The sequence below is a fragment of the Enhydra lutris genome, unplaced genomic scaffold, assembly GCF_002288905.1.
Source record: "Enhydra lutris kenyoni isolate GAN:26980312 unplaced genomic scaffold, ASM228890v2 scaffoldscaffold6, whole genome shotgun sequence".
Lineage (NCBI taxonomy): Eukaryota > Metazoa > Chordata > Mammalia > Carnivora > Mustelidae > Enhydra > Enhydra lutris.
The window spans coordinates 30,593,792-30,616,890 of NW_019154090.1; the positions used below are offsets into that span (position 1 = coordinate 30,593,792).

Here is a 23,099-nt window from a genome sequence, read left to right on the forward strand (position 1 = left end):
AGCTTATACTCACCACCAGAGGTACAGGCGAATTTTTAGAGCAACTGCATTCATAATAGTCTCAAACAGAGAATACCCCAGTGTCCATCGAGAGGTAAATAGGTAAATAAATTATGGTCTATTTATACAACTATCTATCATGCAGGAATGAGAAGTGAAAAATAACGCCTCCAGGCAACAGTACTTAGAAATCTCACAAACACAATGGGGAACGAAAGAAGCCAGCCACAAACAACCACACATGGCATGATTTCATTTGTATAAAATACAGAAGTGAGTGAAACCAGCCTGGTCATTAGAAGTCAAGACAAGTCAAGACCCTCCCCTTCAGGCAGGGGGAGCCATGAGGGTTTGGAATATCCTGCTGGTTACATAACATTGTTCCGTTTGTGAACATTTATTGAGTTGTGCACTTTTCTGCACATTATACTCCAATAATAGCATTTTTTTAATTTTATTTTTTTATAAACATATAATATATTTTTATCCCCAGGGGTACAGGTCTGTGAATCGCCAGGTTTACACACTTCACAGCGCTCACCATAGCACATACCCTCCCCAATGTCCATAACCCCACCCCCACTCTCCCAACCCCCCTCCCCCCATCAACCCTCAGTTTGTTTTGTGAGATTAAGAGTCACTTATGGTTTGTCTCCCTCCCAATCCCATCTTGTTTCATTTACTCTTCTCCTATCCCCTTAACCCCCCATGTTGCATCTCCTCTCCCTCATATCAGGGAGATCATATGATAGTTGTCTTTCTCCGACTGACTTATTTCGCTAAGCATGATGCCCTCTAGTTCCATCCACGTCGTCACAAATGGCAAGATTTCATTTCTTTTGATGGCTGCATAGTATTCCATTGTATATATATACCACATCTTCTTTATCCATTCGTCTGTTGATGGACATCTAGGTTCTTTCCATAGTTTGGCTATTGTAGACATTGCTGCTATAAACATTCGGGTGCACATGCCCCTTCGGATCACTACGTTTGTATCTTTAGGGTAAATACCCAGCAGTGCAATTGCTGGGTCATAGGGTAGTTCTATTTTCAACATTTTGAGGAACCTCCATGCTGTTTTCCAGAGTGGTTGCACCAGCTTGCATTCCCACCAACAGTGTAGGAGGGTTCCCCTTTCTCCGCATCCTCGCCAGCATCTGTCATTTCCTGACTTGTTAATTTTAGCCATTCTGACTGGTGTGAGGTGATATCTCATTGTGGTTTTGATTTGTATTTCCCTGATGCCGAGTGATATGGAGCACTTTTTCATGTGTCTGTTGGCCATCTGGATGTCTTCTTTGCAGAAATGTCTGTTCATGTCTTCTGCCCATTTCTTGATTGGGTTATTTGTTCTTTGGGTGTTGAGTTTGCTAAGTTCTTTATAGATTTTGGACACTAGCCCTTTATCTGATATGTCATTTGCAAATATCTTCTCCCATTCTGTCAGTTGTCTTTTGGTTTTGTTAACTGTTTCCTTTGCTGTGCAAAAGCTTTTGATCTTGATAAAATCCCAATAGTTCATTTTTGCCCTTGCTTCCCTTGCCTTTGGCGATGTTCCTAGGAAGATGTTGCTGCGGCTGAGGTCGAAGAGGTTGCTGCCTGTGTTCTCCTCAAGGATTTTTTTTTTTAAGATTTTATTTATTTATTTGAGAGACAGAGATCACAAGTAGGCAGAGAGGCAAGCAGAGAGAGAGGAGGAAGCAGGCTCCCCGCTGAGCAGAGAGCCTGATGCAGGGCTCGATCCCAGGACTGGGATCATGACCTGAGCCGAAGGCAGAGGCTTTAACCCACTGAGCCACCCAGGCACCCCCTCAAGGATTTTGATGGATTCCTTCCTCACATTGAGGTCCTTCATCCATTTTGAGTCTATTTTCGTGTGAGGTGTAAGGAAATGATCCAATTTCATTTTTCTGCATGTGGCTGTCCAATTTTCCCAACACCATTTATTGAAGAGGCTGTCTTTTTCCCATTGGACATTCTTTCCTGCTTTGTCGAAGATTAGTTGACCATAGAGTTGAGGGTCTATTTCTGGGCTCTCTATTCTGTTCCATTGATCTATGTGTCTGTTTTTGTGCCAGTAGCATGCTGTCTTGATGATGACAGCTTTGTAATAGAACTTGAAGTCCAGAATTGTGATGCCACCAACTTTGGCTTTCTTTTTCAATATTCCTTTGGCTATTTGAGGTCTTTTCTGGTTCCATATAAATTTTAGGATTATTTGTTCCATTTCTTTGAAAATAATGGATGGTACTTTGATAGGAATTGCATTAAATGTGTAGATTGCTTTAGGTAGCATAGACATTTTCACAATATTTATTCTTCCAATCCAGGAGCATGGAACATTTTTCCATTTCTTTGTGTCTTCCTCAATTTTTTTCATGAGTACTTTATAGTTTTCTGTGTATAGATTCTTAGTCTCTTTGGTTAGGTTTATTCCTAGGTATCTTATAGTTTTGGGTGCAATTGTAAATGGGATTGACTCCTTAATTTCTCTTTCTTCTGTCTTGTTGTTGGTGTAGAGAAATGCAACTGATTTCTGGGCATTGATTTTATATCCTGACACTTTACTGAATTCCTGTACAAGTTCTAGCAGTTTTGGAGTGGAGTCTTTTGGGTTTTCCACATATAGTATCATATCATCTGCAAAGAGTGATAGTTTGACTTCTTCTTTGCCGATTTGGATGCCTTTAATTTCCTTTTGTTGTCTGATTGCTGAGGCTAGGACTTCTAGTACTATGTTGAATAGCAGTGGTGATAATGGACATCCCTGCCGTGTTCCTGACCTTAGCGGAAAAGCTTTCAGTTTTTCTCCATTGAGAATGATATTTGCGGTGGGTTTTTCATAGATGGCTTCGATAATATTGAGGTATGTGCCCTCTATCCCTACACTTTGAAGAGTTTTGATCAGGAAGGGATGCTGTACTTTGTCAAATGCTTTTTCAGCATCTATGGAGAGTATCATATGGTTCTTGTTCTTTCTTTTATTAATGTGTTGTATCACATTGATTGATTTGCAGATGTTGAACCAACCTTGCAGCCCTGGAATAAATCCCACTTGGTCATGGTGAATAATCCTTTTAATGTACTGTTGAATCCTATTGGCTAGTATTTTGGTGAGAAATTTTGCATCTGTGTTCATCAAGGATATTGGTCTGTAGTTCTCTTTTTTGATGGAATCCTTGTCTGGTTTTGGGATCAAGGTGATGCTGGCCTCATAAAATGAGTTTGGAAGTTTCCCTTCCATTTCTATTTTTTGGAACAGTTTCAGGAGAATAGGAATTAGTTCTTCTTTAAATGTTTGGTAGAATTCCCCTGGGAAGCCGTCTGGCCCTGGGCTTTTGTTTGTTTGGAGATTTTTGATGACTGTTTCAATCTCCTTACTGGTTATGGGTCTGTTCAGGCTTTCTATTTCTTCCTGGTTCAGTTGTGGTAGTTTATATGTCTCTAGGAATGCATCCATTTCTTCCAGATTGTCAAATTTGTTGACGTAGAGTTGCTCATAGTATGTTCTTATAATTGTCTGTATTTCTTTGATGTTAGTTGTGATCTCTCCTCTTTCATTCATGATTTTATTTATTTGGGTCCTTTCTCTTTTCTTTTTGATAAGTCTGGCCAGGGGTTTATCGATCTTATTAATTCTTTCAAAGAACCAGCTCCTAGTTTCGTTGATTTGTTCTATTGTTTTTTTGGTTTCTATTTCATTGATTTCTGCTCTGATCTTTATGATTTCTCTTCTCCTGCTGGGTTTAGGGTTTCTTTCTTGTTCTTTCTCCAGCTCCTTTAGGTGTAGGGTTAGGTTGTGTACCTGAGACCTTTCTTGTTTCTTGAGAAAGGCTTGTACCGCTATATATTTTCCTCTCAGGACTGCCTTTGTTGTGTCCCACAGATTTTGAACCGTTGTGTTTTCATTATCATTTGTTTCCATGAATTTTTTCAACTCTTCTTTAATTTCCTGGTTGACCCATTCATTCTTTAGAAGGATGCTGTTTAGTCTCCATGTATTTGGGTTCTTTCCAAATTTCCTCTTGTGATTGAGTTCTAGCTTCAGAGCATTGTGGTCTGAAAATATGCAGGGAATGATCCCAATCTTTTGATACCGGTTGAGACCTGATTTAGGACCCAAGATGTGATCTATTCTGGAGAATGTTCCATGTGCACTAGAGAAGAATGTGTATTCTGTTGCTTTGGGATGAAATGTTCTGAATATATCTGTGATGTCCATCTGGTCCAGTGTGTCATTTAAGGCCTTTATTTCCTTGTTGATCTTTTGCTTGGATGATCTGTCCATTTCAGTGAGGGGAGTGTTAAAGTCCCCTACTATTATTGTATTATTGTTGATGTGTTTCTTTGATTTTGTTATTAATTGGCTTATATAGTTGGCTGCTCCCATGTTAGGGGCATAGACATTTAAAATTGTTAGATCTTCTTGTTGGACAGATCCTTTGAGTATGATATAGTGTCCTTCCTCATCTCTTTCCAATAATAGCATTTTTAAAAAATGTTAGCTCCTGCATTCCTATTTCCTGCCAGATCTACAGCCATTGGTACCAAGAAGTGACTTCAGCCTGCATCTTCCAGTTTGGTTGGCTCCGTGGCTCAGACACTCCTTTTCTCCAGCCAGTACAACCTATCTTGACCATGCTCCAGTCCTTCCCCTTTCTCTGTCACAGACCCAGGCTCTGGCGTGAACCTTTTCAGCTCCTGCTAGTGGCCTTCACAATAGTAAATGCTTCATAAGTATTTCTGGCAGGCCAGTAGCGAACATGTTAACACATGCCCAGATGTCAGCAAAGCTTTTAGATCTTAGCTTACTGCCCTTTATACTATTTCAGGGCAAAGGATTTTTATTGGATTCTGTGCTTCCAACACTGGCACAAACCTGGAAACATGGAAACCCGTTCGCAGCTGAACTTCTGCCTGCCGGAATGATGTCTGGTAAATACACCATTTATCCTCTAAGACAGAGGGCAGCTTACGTGACAGCAGACTCCATGCTGAACGCAGAGCCCGACTCAGGGCTCGATCCCACCACCCTGAGATCAAGACCTGAACCAAAACCAAGAGTCAGACACTCAGCCGACTCTGACACCCAGGGACCCCCACAATAGCTAACCCCTTTCACCTGGGGCAGGCCTTTCTCCTTTTGGACATTTTCTTGCATATTGTGGAGAAAGGACAAACAGCACATCATATTATCCAGTTAATTATTCTTCTAAAAAACCATCAGAGACAAGTGAGAAAAGTGGTGGGCGGCCAAGTGAGGAACTTCGACATGGTGGCCAAGGCTGGCACTCTCTGCCATTCTTGGGGTCTCCAGGCTGGAGTTTCTCCCCTTTCCTTGGGTGCCCTTTTCTGGACCACCTTAAAACACAGACTTCACCCTATTCCCTATGCCCTAAAGCTTTGGTGGCACTCTCTCTTCTCATTTACAAACATCCTACTCCACGAACATTTGGGGACACAAGATGAGTAACCCCCTTCAGTGGTCCCCAGTATGCCACGAGATTCCCCACCTCCCAACCCTTACACGTCCCCTCCCATCACATCTCCCTCCCCCGCATCAGCTCCACACAGTCCAGCACCTGGCACCTGCTGTGGTCTGATCAGGAAAGGGCAGCAAACTGCAGGGGAAATGACCCTTCAATGAGAGAAGCATTTGCTTCCTCTAGGGCCTCCTTTTCCACTTCTAGACAATTTTACCCCAGCAGACTTTCAATTGCCATGATAGGTCTTCACATGCTGCCCTTGATTTTTTTAAAATTGAATTCTAGGGGTGCCTGGGTGGCTCAGAGGGTTAAAGCCTCTGCCTTCGGCTCAGATCATGATCCCAGGGTCCTGGGATCGAGCCCCACATCAGGCTCTTTCCTTGTTGGGGAGCCTGCTTCCTCCTCTCTCTCTCTGCCTGCCTCTCTGCCTACTTGTGATCTCTCTCTGTCCAATAAATAAATAAAATCTTTAAAAAAAATGAATTCTAAAACTGTTGCCTTTATGCCTATTAGCTTTCCTCCTCCTTCCTCTATATATCATGACCTGCTGTGACTTGGAGGGTTGGTCCTGCCACCTGGCACACAGTCCACCCTGGCAGCTGTGATCCTTGCACAACCAAGTCGCAGATAAGAAGGGATAAAGGGAACTCAGTTCCTTCTAGATTCTAAGCACCATGCTATGTGTGGGGCAAGTGGAACATGGTCCTTTGACTTCTGTGAGCTCAAATGAACACATGAACAGCAAGGGTGCCCTGTGCAACTATTCAGCTACATGTCCAGTGCTCTGGGACCCCCAAAGGAAGAGCCCCCCCACTGCGCTTAAGAAAATAGTGGGCAAGCTATAGAGGAAGGTGCTATTTAAAATTTGTTCAAAGCCATAATCCAAATTCTAAGAATATAAAAGCTGAACATAGTCTATGACCCAGCAAGTCCCCCCTGAGAGTGTACAGCCAACAGAAAAGTGATCACATTCCACCAAGAGGCACATGTCTGAATGTTCACAGCAGCCCAAACTGGAAACCCCCCAAACAGGAAACCACCCACACGCCCGCCATGAGGGGAACTGAGAAGATGATCGTGGAGTTGTCTCATGATGGAATGAACCATCGACAGCTCCGCACATTGTGGGTGAATCTACACGACCCAATTTGGGCAGGACAGACACAAAAGATTAGCTTCTCCATAATTCTGTTTCTATGAAATACCAACAGGCAAAAGTAAGCGAGGGTGTCCTGAGTCAGGCGAGAGGGCAGTGATGCAATGGGGAGACAGAGAGGCTTTGAGCATGCTGTCATTGTTCGACTTCTCATTCTGTCGCAGGTTACAAGGGTGCGTTCAGCTTTTAAAAATGCATAATGCTATACCATCAGGATACCACTTCTTGTGAACAGAAGGCTTCATTAAACAACTGAGTACAGTTGTTTAGACTGCTACGCAACTATCTTGTTAGTATTATTTTCCAAAACACAGTTCAATTATTTCTCTAAGCTAAGGGGAGCCGTGAGCTGCCTTTGCTGCCTTCCCCAAGTTTATGCTGTCCCTCCTTTGACATAGCATGGTCAAAACACATGACTGACACTCGATAAATCTTCAGGAAGCCAAGAAACAGTGGGTGATCTTCCTACACATTCGCCCTTCTGGGAACAGTTCAGCCTGGTGTCTTGTCTCTTAATGTCCACTGTATTTATAAATGCTATCCAGAGTTCCCAGATCTCATCAAAGTAGGAACTGATAGAACAACGACCCACTCAGGCATGCTAGACCTCAGCTTTTCCCGGCCAATTTTTTTTTTTTTTTTTTTAATTCACGTAATTTTCTACCACTCATTCATTCTAGAAAAATCCTCCGGAATCCCTTCCCTTGCATCACGGAGCACCCAGCCCAGTGGGATCCGTCTCGGTCTCTCTGTTTGATCAAGGATGATCCACAATCAGTGCTATTCCTCAAGTAACTGTCAATGCCAGAAGACACGATTCACCGGGCCCTGGTGTCTCAGCTCCGGGAGAGACTGGGGCTCTCTCACTGATTCCTTGGCTGTTTGTTTGTTCATGTTTGTAGGCGGGGAGCCGGCACCAGGCAGAATTGGGGAGTTCTGGACTCTCTGCAGATGGGTAGCTGTTCTCTTGCCTTGTTTGCAGCTTTCAGAGTTCCTCCCATCTTCTCGAACACTTCCATCGTCTTCCATGCTCCTCTGTGCCTCTTTGTTCACTGCCAAGAGGAATCTGCAGTCTCATCAGCTCTGCACCAACCTCCCACCGCCTTCTGCGCCAAGTCCTCCTCGGCAAGAGAACAGAAAGAAGAGGGGTGGAGGGACCTGGTGGTGCTCACACCAGATGCGGACAGGCAGGGTGGAGAGTACACAGAGTTCAGGACAGGGCAATGGGCCCGCACTGGTGAGGGGGGGATGGCAGGCAGCACAGCCTGCCTGGTGGGGTGACCTTGAGCCTATCTGGCCCCATGACTTCATGGTGTGAAGGAGCTCCTAGAGGATTCGGAGCCCTTTCCAGCTCTAAACGCCCCCAACCCTAATTAAGAACCTTGTACTGATGCTTGTCTCTGGATAGTGAAATAGGAAGGTGGTTTTTGTTTTTTGTTTTGTTTCTTTTCTTCTGCATTTTGCAAATAGTTTATAGGGAGCTTGCACTGCTGAAGTGTGTGCGCGTGTGTTATGTGTTCACAGGACCAAAAGACTCTGATTCTAGGAAGAAAATAAAACTTTAAAAAAGAAAAAGGAAATAAAATACATTTTAAAAGTAAAGGCAGAGGAGACAGAAAGGCCCAACTGGAGGCCCCAAATCCCTGCAGGGGTTAGCGGCGGGGGGTGGAGGGGGGAAGTGCCCACCTCCAGGGTAAGAGGTCTTTGTGAACCCGTGGCGCCATCTGCTGGTCTTTATGGGAGAGAACACTTCAGCTTGGTTCGCAAAAGGGCTTTGAAGCGAATCCAGCCAACATCGATGGTTCACAATCAGGATAAAGATCACATTTATTTACATGCTAATCTCACTCCGTATTTTCCTCCAGAATTCACTTTTGATTTCGCATTGCAGTAATAACTGAAACAGAGACACCTGAGTAGGTCCGTTCTGTACAAGGAGTAATTACGCACAGCCCCTCCTGCCGGGAAAGGCTGGTTCTCCAGCTGCCTCTCCCACCTCAACACCCCATCCCCAGACCCTCTACCCCCGCACCCCCACCTGTCCGAGGAAACTCGCTCCCAGCCCCCACCATGTTTGAACCAGGTCAGTTTCATCTCTATCTGCATCTGTCCTGTGGGTGTCCATAGATCTAAACTTCCTGAACTTGGACTAATTCAGCATCTCAAGCATTCCTGCGTGACCCAACAGCCTAAAGTGCCAGCCAAGCCTGCCCCTCTAGACAACATGTGTCCCTCTAGACAACATGTGTCCCTCTAGACAACATGAACCTGCTTTTCCACCTCCCCAAAGAAGGTGGGGTACCTTGCTCTCTGAGAGTCCCCCCTGGGAGGGGGCCCCCCTATGGCTCAGCTGCTGTCTCACTCTCTTCTGGACTAAACCCTTCCCACAGAGGCTGCCTGGCCAAAGCCCCTTTGCTGGTGGAGGCTGGTCTGTGGGTACCAGTCGGCACACATACCAGCAACACCTTCTGTTGTGGACACGGATGGGAAAGCGTTTTCCTTCTAACGCTGTTCATTTCCGTTCTACGAGGCACCTCTCAAAACACCAGTCCTAAAAACAGACTTAACTAGACTCTGGACAGATGCCTCCATCCATCTGTCCAGCTGTGACATTTTGGTATAATAATGTCCCCAGTGTCCAGCACCCAACTTCTAAAACCTTGCAAATTCCTGATTGTTAGGGGTGATAGGAGTATCTTTGGTTAGAGTATTTGGTTCTTGTCCCTAGTTACTGGCAACAGAGGGGTCTGGAGAGCTTCCAGGCTGGTGAACTCATGAGCAATAGGGCAGGTTGTGCCCCCAGTCTCCCTGAGCGCGCCTGCAGCTGGAACTTTCCCCCTGTGCCCTAATGTACTTCTTCATCTGGCTGTTCCTTTGTTTCCTTTGTCATGTCCTTTGTGATAAACTGGTCAGTAGGAAGTAAATAAGTAAATGCACACGTCCATATATAAAAGAAAAAAAAAGTGAAATCAAAGGCAACTCTCTGAACTTCATCAAGATCTCCACACAGTGTTTATTTGTGAAGAGGGATGAGGTCTCTCCTCAAGGCAGAGGAGTGTTTGGGAACCTGTGATTGGTCCTGCCCAGAGAGGAGGGCTGCCCTATTTGGAGAGCTGCCGGAAAGCCCCCTCCCCCACAGCTCCTACATAGGTGGAGGGCAGTGCTGGCGGACAGTGCTGCTGAAGCTCCAGAGGCAAGCTTCCAGAGAGAGCCCAAGGTACGTGGGGAGGCCGAGTTCGCGCTGGATTCCGTTTCTGTGGTCAGGGTCGCGCATTTCTGATCAGACTGCAAACCGTGCAGCGGTTTCCTGTCTTCCATCTCCTGGAGTGCGTCCCGAGTCAGGGGACACGGTCCTGGTGTTGCACCACTGGCTTTGGTGCTTGCAATAAAATGCTACTTTAGGATTAGCTGGTTGGGATTTTCTTTTTGCTTTCAAGCCCTTGACTATGAAGATGACTTTCCAAGATCACTACGCTTTTATGTTTTTCTTTTAACTTGACACACCTGTAATTTGTGTTATTATTCTTATTTAACATTTCCCCTACTAAAAGAGTATGGGTTGATGGCATGGAGAGGTGGCCCCCTATTTAAGAGACAAATGAACATTGGCTTCGTGCTTGGATCTCTTTGGCGAAAGCTGGTCTGAGGTCACTGGGGGTGGTGGTGGGGTAAGGTGGGTGCTCAGGGTCCTGCTGGACACACTCATGGCCTCCCTGAGCCAGAGACTAGACCATGCCTGCAGGTAAAGAAAGGTCGACCGAAGCCACTTTGCAGACATCCAGAGGTCACTGGACATGCACGGAGGTTGTGTTTTGCTTTTTTTCCTACTTAAGGACCGGAGTCACACCGCAATTGAACATATTAACAGAGGTGGACCCATCACTTTGGGAATTCTGCAGGGAAGGGGTGTTAGGGGCTAAGCAAGCCGACTTTTGAACCCTCTTCAGCCCTGGCACTGATGGGCTCACAGTGGGACTTCATCTAGGACAGAGCTTGACCGTGGTTCTGGGGTTTCTCATCCATGCCGACCAAGGTCCAGGTGCAGGAATGCCCTGAAAAGTTGACCTTGGGAAATATATTTCCACAATAGCTATTGTGATTTCAGGAGACAGATGTGATAAAACAACCAGACTGGTGGGCTGGGGGAAGGGGGGATATCCCTGATGTCATCAGCAGCCCTTCGAGTGCCCAGGCACCTCCTTGACCTGGGAGCCTCTGTGCTCCCCCAGACCTTCTGATCCTTCCCAGCATCCCGTCTCCTCTAAAATTCCTCATGGAGCCTGCTCTTTGCTCAGCTTAGGGCCTGTCGGTTCTGCCCTTCATGCCCAGAGAGTCAAAAGCACAAAACTCGGGCACCATCCCCTCCTGAAGAACAGAAGGGCCTTGGAATATGGCAAGTAGTCATATGGGAACAAGTCAGACAGACTGGTTTCAAGTTTGCCAGCCGCTATTGTGCAGCCTTGGGCAAATCTCTTCCCCACTCTGAATCCCAGGACACCTTTTTTTTTTTTTTTTAAGATTTTATTTATTTTTTGAGAGTGAGCAGGGAGGAGGGGCAGAGGGAGAAGCAGATCGTCACTGAGCTAGCATCCCTATGCGGGACTCTATGCCAGGACTCTGGGATCATGACCTGAGCCAAAGGCAGATGCTTAACCAACGGAGCCACCCAGGCACCGCCACCCCGGGACAACTTTCATCCGAGGGAAATAATAATGTACCCACCCTGTGTGAGAATTAAAGCAGTCAATGTCAGTGGCTGATCATAGTAAGTGCTGGGTGAGGGAGACGGTGGGGTTACTCTGTCCCCAGGGTGATACTGGGAGCCACCTCTCTAGCACATCTTGACCCCTGACACAGAAGGAGGCAGGGGTCTCCTGACCACGTTTCCACCTCTCTCCATCATTACCCTAAAGCCCTTCGGGACTTTCTTAGAATGGACTGCAGAATGTGCCAGAGACAGAGCCAGTTTAGAGCTACAGAATAAAGAGGGAAGATTAACAATACAGTCTGTGCTCAGAAGCCTGTTGTTTCAACTCTTCTGCGTATTTTCCTCCAGAGATCCTCTGATTGGAAAGACTTGGGTGCACCAAAGAAAACCTATGTGTATTATGTCATTACTCGCTCATTTTCCCATGCATATTCAAAGGCTTTGTAATTGCCAGCTGGAGCATCTTATCTATCGGAGAAAATCAGATCTCCACCCTGAATGCTCGTAATTCCAGGCAAAAGCAAGAACCTGGGTATTGACGTAGCCTGTGCAACGTGAGCATGGTGAAACTATTCCGCTTTTGGAAAAAACGTGAACGGTGCAAGGACGCATTCCTTGCTTAAAATCGCCTGCATGGGAGGGGGAGGCAGGGGAGCCCGCGAATCCTCCCCACCAACCTTCACCCCCTGGGGAAGGTAACCGCCTGGGTTTTTGCTCCTGCAGATCCTGGCACAATGAGGAAGCATCTGGGCGGATGCTGGTTGGCCATTGTCTGCGTCCTGCTGTTCAGCCAGCTCTCAGAAGTCACGGCCAGAGGCATCAAGCACCGAATCAAGTGGAACCGGAAGGCCGCGCCCAGTACCTCGCAGGTTACCGAGGCGCGCACAGCGGAGACCCGCCCCGGAGCCTTCATCAAGCAAGGCCGGAAGCTGGATGTCGACCTGGGAGCGGAGGGCAACAGGTACTACGAGGCCAACTACTGGCAGTTCCCCGACGGGATCCACTACAACGGCTGCTCAGAGGCCAACGTGACCAGGGAGAAGTTCGTGAGCGGCTGCATCAACGCCACCCAGGTGGCGAACCAGGAGGAGCTATCCCGAGAGAAACAGGACAACAAACTTTACCAGCGGGTCCTGTGGCGGCTGATCAGGGAGCTCTGCTCCATCAAGCACTGCGATTTTTGGTTGGAGAGGGGAGCGGGACTTCGGGTCAGCACGGACCAGCCTGTGCTGCTCTGCCTGCTGGTTTTCATTTGGTTTATTGTGAAATAAGCTTGCAGGAGGGCTGGCTGGCCCCGGGGTTGAGAGGGGGAGCCATGGGCTGGGGTATCCCAGTTCTCCTCTAAGCCCCAAACCCCGTCTGTCCCAAAGGTACCCAAGAGCTGTGATTCTTCAGTCCTTCAAGGCGCACTGGCAAGTCTCCCCTGGGGAATCTGTCTGTATTGGGTAAATGTGTGTGTACCGAACTCCTGTGGGCTCTCCCAAGGGTGACCTGGCAGTCCCTGCCTCCTTGGCTCCCCAGGGAGTGTCTGGCATGTCGCATTCTGCAGTAGAAAAATGTTCGCTGAACAGAGAAGAGAACGTGCCAGGGACGGGGCCATACACTTCCCCTCATCCCCAACCCCTCCTAGAGACAGGGGTTCTTCCCACTGTGTAGACAAGGAAACTGAGGCTCCAAAAGTTGAAGAGGCTAGAAAGTAGCAGAGCCAGAATGCGATCCTGGTTTGTCCAACCCCAGATCTTCCACTCGTTGCAATCCCAGAGCTGTCCTGTGATTCCTTTAGGGCTCACCCAACCTAAACCCAAACCCAGATTTCCACCTGAGCTGATGGCCATGGATCCTGCTACCTTGCTCCAGGCAGGTTGTATTTAATTCTTCTAATTAAACTAAGACACAGTAAAGGGATAAGACGAACATAGAGGTAAAGCTAGAGAAAAGGCCAGAAATCATGGTGTAAGGTGATCTTGCCTGGCTAAATTCCCAGAGCAGACCATTTCCACAGCGGGATGTGTCTACTCAAAGATTTCTTTCACAAAAAGGATAAGTATTTGCTGTTCCTCTCTCTGAAATAGCACCTGGATTTGAGAAAATATTTTTAAATGACACATTTGCTTTGTAACGTTCCCCTAGCACTAGGTGCCTCTTTTTCTGTACCTGCGTGGGAGAATCCTAAACTCTACTCCCTTAACATGGGTCTGCTGGCCAATTGCCAGCTGTTCTTTTAACAGCTGTTGGGGGTGGGGCAGTCATTTCTGTGAGCCACTTGTCACTATAAAAAAATAATTCCTTGCCAAAAAGTTTCAAGAGAAACCGTATCTTTAGGGAGACCCAGCAAAGAATTCACTCTTACCATCAGCAAGAGATGTGGTCCTTGGTATCTACCTCTTATTAGTTAAATATATAGTGCAAAATATAAATATGGCTTAAATACAAATAATGAGTCTAATGCTTTAAGATGTCCCCACAGGCCCTCTGGGGTGGGGACCTCTTGGGGTCCCTCTTGGGGACCCCCAGGAATTGTTGAACCATATTTGGACTCGCCGGTTACTGACTATTATCAATTCTCCTTTAAAGAGAATCTAAAAAAATAAAAATAAATTTTAAAAAATTAAAAAATAAAGAGAGTCTGTGGCGGCGGCAGGGATGTGTGTTCTCAGACAGTGTATCCTAAGTATTTTAAAACATGAATGTTGATAATGGTACCTCTCGTTCTGAGTCTCCACTGCTATCAGTGTTCTTCTCAAGGATACTTGTGGAAGGTTTTAACAGAGAAAGTCAGTGGAGGACTTGGGGGCGGGGCAGCCCAGGATAGCAAGTAGCCTTACCCGAAGGGCCTGGGGGATCAGTGCTGTAGGAGAGGGGGATGGAGGTTGCCAGGAGGCCTTAGTCCTCAAGCTGCCAGCACTGCCCTCACCATCTGCTTCTACAGTCCTGATGAATTCTTGAGCAGAGCACAGGATAAAAGTACAGACCATGTACAGGCTATTTCTTGCATGTCAGTTTTTTATTTTTAATTTTTAAACAATAGCAAGAAAGACGGGGGGAAAGAAAGAAAGGAAGGAAGAAAGAGAGAGAGAGAGAAAGGAAGGAAGGGAGGAAGGGAGGGAGGGAGAGGGAGGAAGAAAAGAAAGAAAAGCAACTTACTAGTAGGCTGGTGTTGAAATTTTCAGTCCAGCTCTGCTGAGTTTAACCAAAAGGGCACGCAGAGCCACAGAAGCAAAATGACTTCATTTCTTCGGCAAACACAGGCCAAGATATAATACATGTTCTGTAATTGCTGTCTTTTCTCATTTCATTAACATTTCCAGAAACCAGATTTAAATGGGGTGTGAAGGGCATTTGTGTATGGTGATTCAAATGTCAAGTTTATTCATGAAGATTTTAACACGCGCTTGAACATCCTTGCTGCTGTTTACGAACGGTGAGGTCCAGGGAAGGCTTTGTGAGTCTGGTTTTTCACTTTAGCCACGGTTGTTGGGTGCCTGCCATGTGTAAGACATTGTGAGGGGCGCCTGAATCAAAACGGTCGTTTTAAAGGTGAATAACTTCACCAGCTACCACTTTCTTGTCCCCTCCAAGTGCTGACTTTTGAAAATGTAATTGTTGTAAAAGTGACATTCAAATTACAATAGAAATCCAGAACACCACATTCCCCCCGCAACCCGGTATCTGATCAAGTCAGTGTTTTCAATCTGCCTCTTACCTCCTAGGCCTTCTCCATTTGCATATATAAATGTACATATCAGCAATGATACTATAGATCAGCTTTTATATTTCAAATATTCTCTTTATTTTACAGAACTTTATTCGATGCTTTTTTCATTTTTTATGATGTTTTAATTCTTGCCTCCCCCAACCCAACTCCTCCTTCCTGCCTGATCTGTAGTCTCCACGTTTTCACTGTGCTTAGGTATATAAGGGAGGGTTGGTTGTTTTGTTTTTTTTTTAATTTGATTGCTCCTTTTAAAAATACCATAATTGTTGAACATATCACTTTTATCCCTCAGCAATTTGCTTCTGTGGCTTAATGCTGCGTCATGAAACTCTTTCCAGCTCAACAGCTAGCTGGTTAGCAAACTTGCCTTTTTTGATTGCTGTGTAATGACTACTCCGCAGACCAGACAGACCCTGGTTGATTTCATCACTTCTGTTGATGCACCTTCAGGGGGCCTCAGTTTTTCACCACTGCGAACAATAAACATCCACATACATACAGCCTTGCAATGTGTGTCTTTTGTTTCTGTGGACTGGTTTCAACTAAAATAACTTAAATTTTTCTGGATGGGACTATATTACGTTTCCACATCGCTGGAGCCATGCTCGTTCCCACCTGCCATGGGGGTTGCTAACCTATAAGGGGTTTTATTATGTCTTTTGAGTGTAAGAAGCTGCCTGTTCTGTAAATGCTGCTCGAACACCTTCTCCCCTTTACACACAGCCCACCCAAATCCTCCCCAGTAATTTCTGACCACAGGACCATTTGAAAAGTCCCCAAACTGTTAGTAACTCCCATCCTAAACCTGGCTTGGGGTCCCAGAAGATCCAGGTGAGAAGCCTGGAAAGTGTATGTTGGGGCTTCGGAGGGTGGTTATGTGCACAACTCCGCACTTCCCGAGGGTCAGGGAGGCATGGGGTGAGGTCCAGTCCTCTCCTTTTTATCCATCTCTATCAAGCCGTAGTAAATGCTCCGCATTCCACTGCGCATGCGCTCCAGGAGGGCAAGCCCCAGAGCAGGCGCATCAGGTGCAGCATACAAGTAGCCGCCGGCTCTTCCCTTCAGGGCTCCTGCGGCCAGCCAACCTCTCCCCGGAGCCTTCACTCCCCTTCTTACTTAGGATGCGCTTGGTAACATTTAGAACTCCATCCTGTGGTCCTAGCGACGTTCGTCCCAGGGGGTGGCCCTGAGCTTGTCTTGAACTACTTACACTCTCTACCTCACCCTTCCCAATAACAAGTGATGGGCTTGGGGCACTGGCCCACGGGGTCAGGCGCCCCCCCCCCCCCGGAACTACTTCCTACCTTGCGGTTTGGTCAGGTCTTGCATTTCCACCCACCATGTTTTCTTCATGTGTTGTATATGGCTAGTCAGGGACACTCTAAGGCGCCTGACAAGTTCCAGCCGCCCTAGCTGGAAGCTCAGACAGCGCTGTTGACGAGCAGAAGCCCATGGGAGACCCAGCTGGGTGCCTGTGGCGGGGTGTCTCTCATTCTGCCTCGAGACCATGCCCTCGCACCCGGCACATGACTCCTCCTTCTCCTATCCTCAGGCTGGCAGCAGACCCCTTACAGCTGGGCACCCAGCTTCCCCAGTGGAAGGGAAGGGAACCAACCTCCCATGTCCCTGAGAATGACCGACACCTGCACAATGAGAATAAATCTAATATTGCCAGCAAAATGGAAATAAGGTACTCTGTCTTCGGGACATATCCAAGCCCATCCCAGACCACTCAAAGCAAACCCAACAGACTCAGCGGTCTCCCTTGGCAAGTGGGAGGCTTCAGACGGAAAGATATCCCATGTACGTGACCATTCGCTTTTTCAAGGGACCTCCCTGGTGACTGCACCCAGTCCAGAGCTGACCGCCCCCCCACCCCCCACCACCACCACAAAGAGCTTGTCTTTGAATGCTTAAGTGTCACTGCCTCCTCAAGATGCTTCCCCTACTCTGGTCTGAATTTCTTATCTCCACCCCCACCTGGACAGCCCTTGGAATTTCCAGATCTTATTTTAATGGAAACCTTCTTGTGGGAAAGCGCTGCTTTCTTAAACAATACATACTGCTTTAACTCCAGAGGGCTTAGCTTTCAAGAGTGGAAGGAAGTTGACAAAAAGCCAGAGAGGAACTTGAGGAAGCTAGAAACAAGTGAGGGTCAGACCTAACACAGCTGGTTTCCTGGGATGGAGGGAAGGGGCGGGAGAAGAGGTTAGGCAGGAGAGGGGGCAGGGGCCTGGGAGAGAGAATTACACACGGGTTCATCAGAGATGCCATTAGCATTCAACAGGGTGAGGTGTTTTCCCCAGGCCTCCAGGCTCAAGAAACAACCTTCAAATAAAAAAAAAAAAGAAAAAAGAAAAAAGAAAAAAGAAACAAACTTCAACATCAAAGGGAGTGAGTGTCAAGGACTAAGCAGAGGGAAGGGTCCAGGGTAGGGTCCTGGTTAGCCAATTCCCATATCAGCTGTGTTGTACTTGAATTTCCAAATCCATAAATAGGGTTTCTAATTGTTTTAACTGGTGTTTTGACTCAGGGCTACTTAGCGATCAAGAACAAAATGACGGAGTTACAGTATCCACAACATGGTGATTTCTAAGAAATACATATTTAGTTATCTAGATGAGCAAAATACATTTCTTTTATGTGTTTGATCTTCATACATGGTTCTTAGCTCACAACTCTGCAAACTCTGGAATTTGCTGAGCAATAAGATGAGTGGAAGCATCTTTTGTCCTAACACTCGATCTCTTGTCCTCAGCTCCTGAAATGGGTTCACAGCCATAAAGGTGAAATGGGTGTCTTGTTATTCATCACCAGTCCCTTCATGAGTTTATGTTAATGAGGTGGCTTGGAGCACACCTAAGGATGGGGGCTGGTTGCAGGGGGAACCAAACAAGACTAGAGGGTTGGAGCTTTCAGCATACCCCCACCCCCAATTTCTGGGGAGAGGAGAGGGACTGGAAGCTGAACCAATCACCAATGGCCAATGAGTCATCAGTTGCACCCAGGTAATGAAGCCTCCATAAAAAAAAAAAAAAAAGCTTCCAGAAGCGTCCACATTGGTGAACACGTGGAGATTTGGGGAGAGTTGTCCATTCCAAGAGGATGGAGGCTCCGTGTCCTTTTCCCATACCTTGTCCTATGCATCTTTTCTCTCTGTCTATTCCTGAATTATGTTCTTTTATGATAAACCAACAATCTATTAAATAAAATGTTTCTGTGAGTTTTGTGAGCTACTCTAATAAATTAATTGAGCCCAAGAAGGGTTACTGGAACCTCCTGTCTATAGCCAGCCAGTCAGAAACACAGGTGACACCCTAGACTTGGGATGTGTGTCTGAGTGGGGGTGGGGGGCAGTCTCAGAGGACTGAGCCCTTAGCCTGTGGGGTCTGACATTACTAGTATCAGAACTGAGTTGAATTATAGGACATCCAGAATTTAAATAAAAACTTGGGAAAAAAGAGAATTATAGGACACCCAGCTGGTGTTGGAGAATTGCTTGGAGGTGCGGGGGAAACACACACACACACACACACACACACACACACACACACACACACAGAGAGAGAGAGACTCACATTGGAACTGTGTCCACAACCCTTTTAGCATCTCTTAAATGTCTTTTATCTCTCCCTGTGCCTAAGCAAAACCCCACCATCAACTCTGCTCCCCTGGGGGAAAAAAACAAAGGGGAGAAGGAGGCAAAGGATTGGTGGGTTTTCCTCAGATCTTTACCCACATGGCATAGCCAAAGGGTGGAAGGACCTCCACCCACCCAAAGTTAAAAGACTTTTCAGGCTCCCTGTCACAAGAACAGATTCTAAAAATTTCCTCCCGGAATTTTAAACTCAGTGGAGCACTGGCCTGTGCAGTTTGATGTTTCCAGAAGTCCAGCTGTCAGACTCACTCAGGGCAGGACCTGACCCTGTCTCGGGAGTCTTCCCATCTATATTTCAAGGCCATTGGGCCTTTGCCTCTGTAGATGGCTTTTACCTAGAATTACAGATACTTTTTCCTCTGGGCACTATCTTGGCTCCTAACTTAACATTCCACATTTTAGCTAATGTGCCTCATCTTGGGTGTTTTGTGGTTGAATCCAGGCCTTCATCTTACCAACATTTTTTGAGTTCCTACTGTGTGTTGATCTACCCTGTGCTGGATCTCTATTGCTGGGCAAGAAAGCCCTACTGTTGGAGTGTTGATGCGCACACACACACACACACACACACACACACACACACACACACCTGCTGGTATACCAGCTCTCTGGGAACTGGGGGGAGATCTGATGTGTACCGTTTGCCCACTTCCGGCCAAACATTCACTAAAGCGGGTAGACTAACCATTCTGAGTCATCACTCCATTCTTCAGTTGGCTCCTCCCACTTGTCCCCACCAAGGCTGCCCAGAGCCACCAGGATTCCAGTCACATGTAAGCAGGATGAGTTAGGCCACTGGTCCCTGAGCGCAGGGAGTTCTCTGCTGGTTACACATGTGACATCTGTGGCCAGTGGCCAGACTGGGCACCACCTGGGTATCTCAGGGGTGCTGACCAAGCCAGGGGACAAAAGATGGACAAGTCCCTGTCCCTGGGCCCCTGGGAAGGCCCAGGCTCTTTGTTGGCTCTGACCAGACACGAGTGGCTGAACAGAGTCTCTGCCTTCGTTCCAAGGTGTTGTTAGAATCCGTTTGATGTGGGGCATGAGGGGGACTGCACCTGAGAGAAGGGTGTGGAAGATCTCTGAGCACCAGCCAGGGCAGCAAGGCAAACAGCTCTCTAGGCCTTCAGCTGACCTGCAGGGCGGGTAGCGGGGGGCAAGGGCCCCTGGACAGCAGAGTTGCAAAGGTCAAAGGAAGCGTGTAAGGAGCAGACCTTTGAGCTGGCTGGGGTCTGCTAGACCCATGCAAGCAGATAGAGCAGGTGTGGGAGCGCAGAGCGATCAGGCTGAAACCGTCTTTGAGTCTTACTCTGCCTTGATGAGCTCTAGACCAATAACACCTAACCCAGGTCTTGGCACACAGATGGCGCTGAAGTAATGCCTTTTTTTTTTTTTTTTAAACAAGCGCCTCTTCTCAAGTCTCAGGGTCCTCCTTCTGCTGTCTCCAAAGTGTTGCTACAGAATTTCCTGAGCTTCACAGCCCTGTCCTGCCCTGCCTGGGGAGGGGGGCAGTGGAGGGGGACGGTCTGGCGGTTAGTCCAGGTAAGTTAATCAGGTAAATTAATCTTACCTGAAAAAAATCCAACACTTGAGAGCAAAGATTTTGGAACCAGAGACCCTGACTTCAAAATCTAGCTCTTCCACATCTGCTGTGTGACCTCGGGGAAACACATTAACCTCTCAGATCCTCAGGTCTTTTTTTTTTTAATCTATGAAATGGGAACAATTTCTGCCTCACAGGTTTGTTATGAATATGTTTATCTATAAGATAATACGTGTAGAATGCTTAGCAAGGTGGCTGACACATAGAAAATCCTTTATAGGGACACCTGGGTGGCTCAGTTGGTTAAGCGGCTGCCTTTGGCTCAGGTCATGATCCCAGAGTCCTGGGATCGAGTCCCACATCGGGCGCCTTGCTCATCAGGGAGCCTGCTTCTCCCTCTGCCTCTGCCTGCCATTCTGTCTGCCTGTGCTTGATCTCTCTCCCTCTCTCTCTCTGACAAATAAATAAATAAAATCTTTAAAAAAAAATCCTTTATAAATGTTTGCTTTTATCTCAGGTCAGTTTCCCAGGAAGTGGAAAGTGAGAAGGAAATTCTAGCACATGTGATTTATTGGGAAAAGCTTCTTAGGAGAAACCGGAAAGGGAGTAAGAGAAGGAAGGAAACAATAGGGAAGAGATGATGCCAAGCAAAGATATGGGCTCAGCTGGAGTCAGTCCTCAGCCCCATCCTGCAGGAGGCTCTGGAGTGTGAACTTGCATCCCAAGGAGAATGGGCTGCAAGCCTTCCTAGAATGAAGGAGAGTGTGACCGGAGAGGCCATGAATGCTGCCCAGGGCTGGTTTTCTGGAGAACACTGCAGATAGGTGGGGGACACTGGCAACAGCCAGTCAAAGGGAGTCACAGAGATCTGGCCTGGGGATCTGCTACAGCTATTGAACCACAAGTAATCCTGTGTGTTACTTCTTGACTTCCCCTGTGTTCCCACGTAGAAGGAAGGTCAAGTATGCCACAATACTTTCCAAGATCTACCTTCTCCTGGGCTGGGTCTAGACCCAGCTTCGTGCCCTGAGGGTCTTGATGGCTGCCATTTGCCCACACTCCTACCCCCTGCCAGGGTAGTACCACCAAAGTGTCTCAGTACTTCACAGCCCCAAGACAAGGGGAGAAAGAAGAGGTAAAGACTCTGGACTGCTTTCCTGGAGGTTCTCCAGAGTGAATTGGAGCCCGTCTTAGTCATTGTGTTGCTGTGCTTGAGAAGAAATCAGTTTCTCAATAAGACGAAATTTCTCCATCTGAATGGCCAACTGAGCTCCACTCTGGAAATTTCTTCGCCAGCCCAGGAAGGGCTCAGGACAATGTGGAGATCCTCGGGGCACTTCTGCAAAATGAAGTAGTTGGAGAAGCAGAAGACCTGAGCTCCAGCACTGTGCCATGTTTGGGGTCTTTGGGCAAATCATTTCGCCTCTTTGAACTTCAGGGTTTTTAGTCCATAATGGTGGGCAGAATACCACCTACCTCATGAAAGTCAAATAAGAGGCTGCATTTGGAAATAACTGGCACAAAATGAAGGTCACTGGCCTCAGAACTCATGAATGTATCACTATGACAAGACAAAAAGGTAAGATCTAAAATCGAGATCATAAATACACTTGATCAAGTCCAAGGAGAGCAGGCTTCTTTCATTCCCCTTACATTTAGGAAACTGTGTCCCTCTGTAGGTTAATTGCTGTCTTGGGCTGGGTTCCCCCAGAAGTCGGTCCTGAGACAAGGATCCGTATACAAGTACTATATTAGGGAAGTGAATCCCCAAACACTGGAAGTGAGGAAGTAAAGGGGATATTAGCAAATTCACTCTGTGGGCAACTGGAATTCATTCTGCTCAGACGCTCCGGGAGGTGACATAGAAAATGTGCTCAGAGGGGCATCTGGGTGGCTCAGTCAGTTAAGCGTCTGCCTTCCACTCAGGTCATGATCCCGGGATCCTAGAATCAAACCTGCTTTGGGCTCCTTGCTCAGTGGAGAGCCTCCTTCTCCCTCTTCCTTTGCCCCCCCCACTCATTCTCTCCCTCTTTCTCTCTCCATCTCTCTCTCTCAAATAAATTTTAAAAATCTTTAAAAAAAGAAAGAAAGAAAGAAAGAAAGAAAGAAAGAAAGAAAGAAAAGAAAGAAAAAATGTGCTCAGAGTTACCCCACCTGAGGGTGAGGGAGCTGGGGAATTTATACACCAACACTCCCATCATTGGTTGAAGACCACTCCCAAAAGGCATTGATTCCTAATATTTCCAGCCTGCCCTTTGTATGGTTGGAGTGGGCTACAGACAATGCCAGCTCTGTCTCCTAATGGTGAGAGTTGAAGGCAGGAGAAGAAAGAAACACAAGACAAAGACACTTTAGCACTGAGAAAATGAGCCCAATCCAACTTTCAAATTTGTGGGTGCCCACCCATCCCTACTAAGCACCATAGGCCATTCCACCTGCTTTTATAAGGACAGACCATTCTGCAAAGCCAAGCCTGACAAGTAGCTCACCTTAACCTGTGAATCCCAAGTGCTGGTGGCCTTCCCACTGCCAGTCAAAACCAGGAAATAAAGAAATGCCTCTAAACTTGCTTTAAGTATTCATTTTTTCTAATTGTAAATAACACTCCACAGCTTAGTTGGAAGGTCTGGTAAAGAATATGCTAGAAAACTAGGGCAATCATTTAAAAAAAAAAGAAGAAGTGCTCTTGTTTAGCCAAAGAGTGTGCATCTGAGCATCAAAAGATGAGATGAGAGTAGCTTTGACTTATAATTATAGCGATCTTTCAGGAAGAATGTGCTGTGTCAGGTCATCTTGAGCGAGTGTTAAAGATAATGAAGACGCAGCTAAC

General features: G+C 46.7%; 1 protein-coding gene across 1 annotated transcript; it reads left to right on the forward strand.

Moving 5' to 3' along the window:
• Positions 1–12,087: 12,087 nt before the first annotated feature.
• Positions 12,088–12,624, forward strand: LOC111141745 (prion like protein doppel). The gene has a single exon (XM_022494538.1). The coding sequence runs from the start codon at positions 12,088–12,090 to the stop codon at positions 12,622–12,624; it is 537 nt and encodes a 178-aa protein (XP_022350246.1).
• Positions 12,625–23,099: the final 10,475 nt, after the last annotated feature.

What these genes read in the sequence shown, in the direction of transcription:
- LOC111141745 (XM_022494538.1), top strand. Translation starts at nt 12,088, where the DNA reads ATGAGGAAGCATCTGGGCGGATGCTGGTTGGCCATTGTCTGCGTCCTG.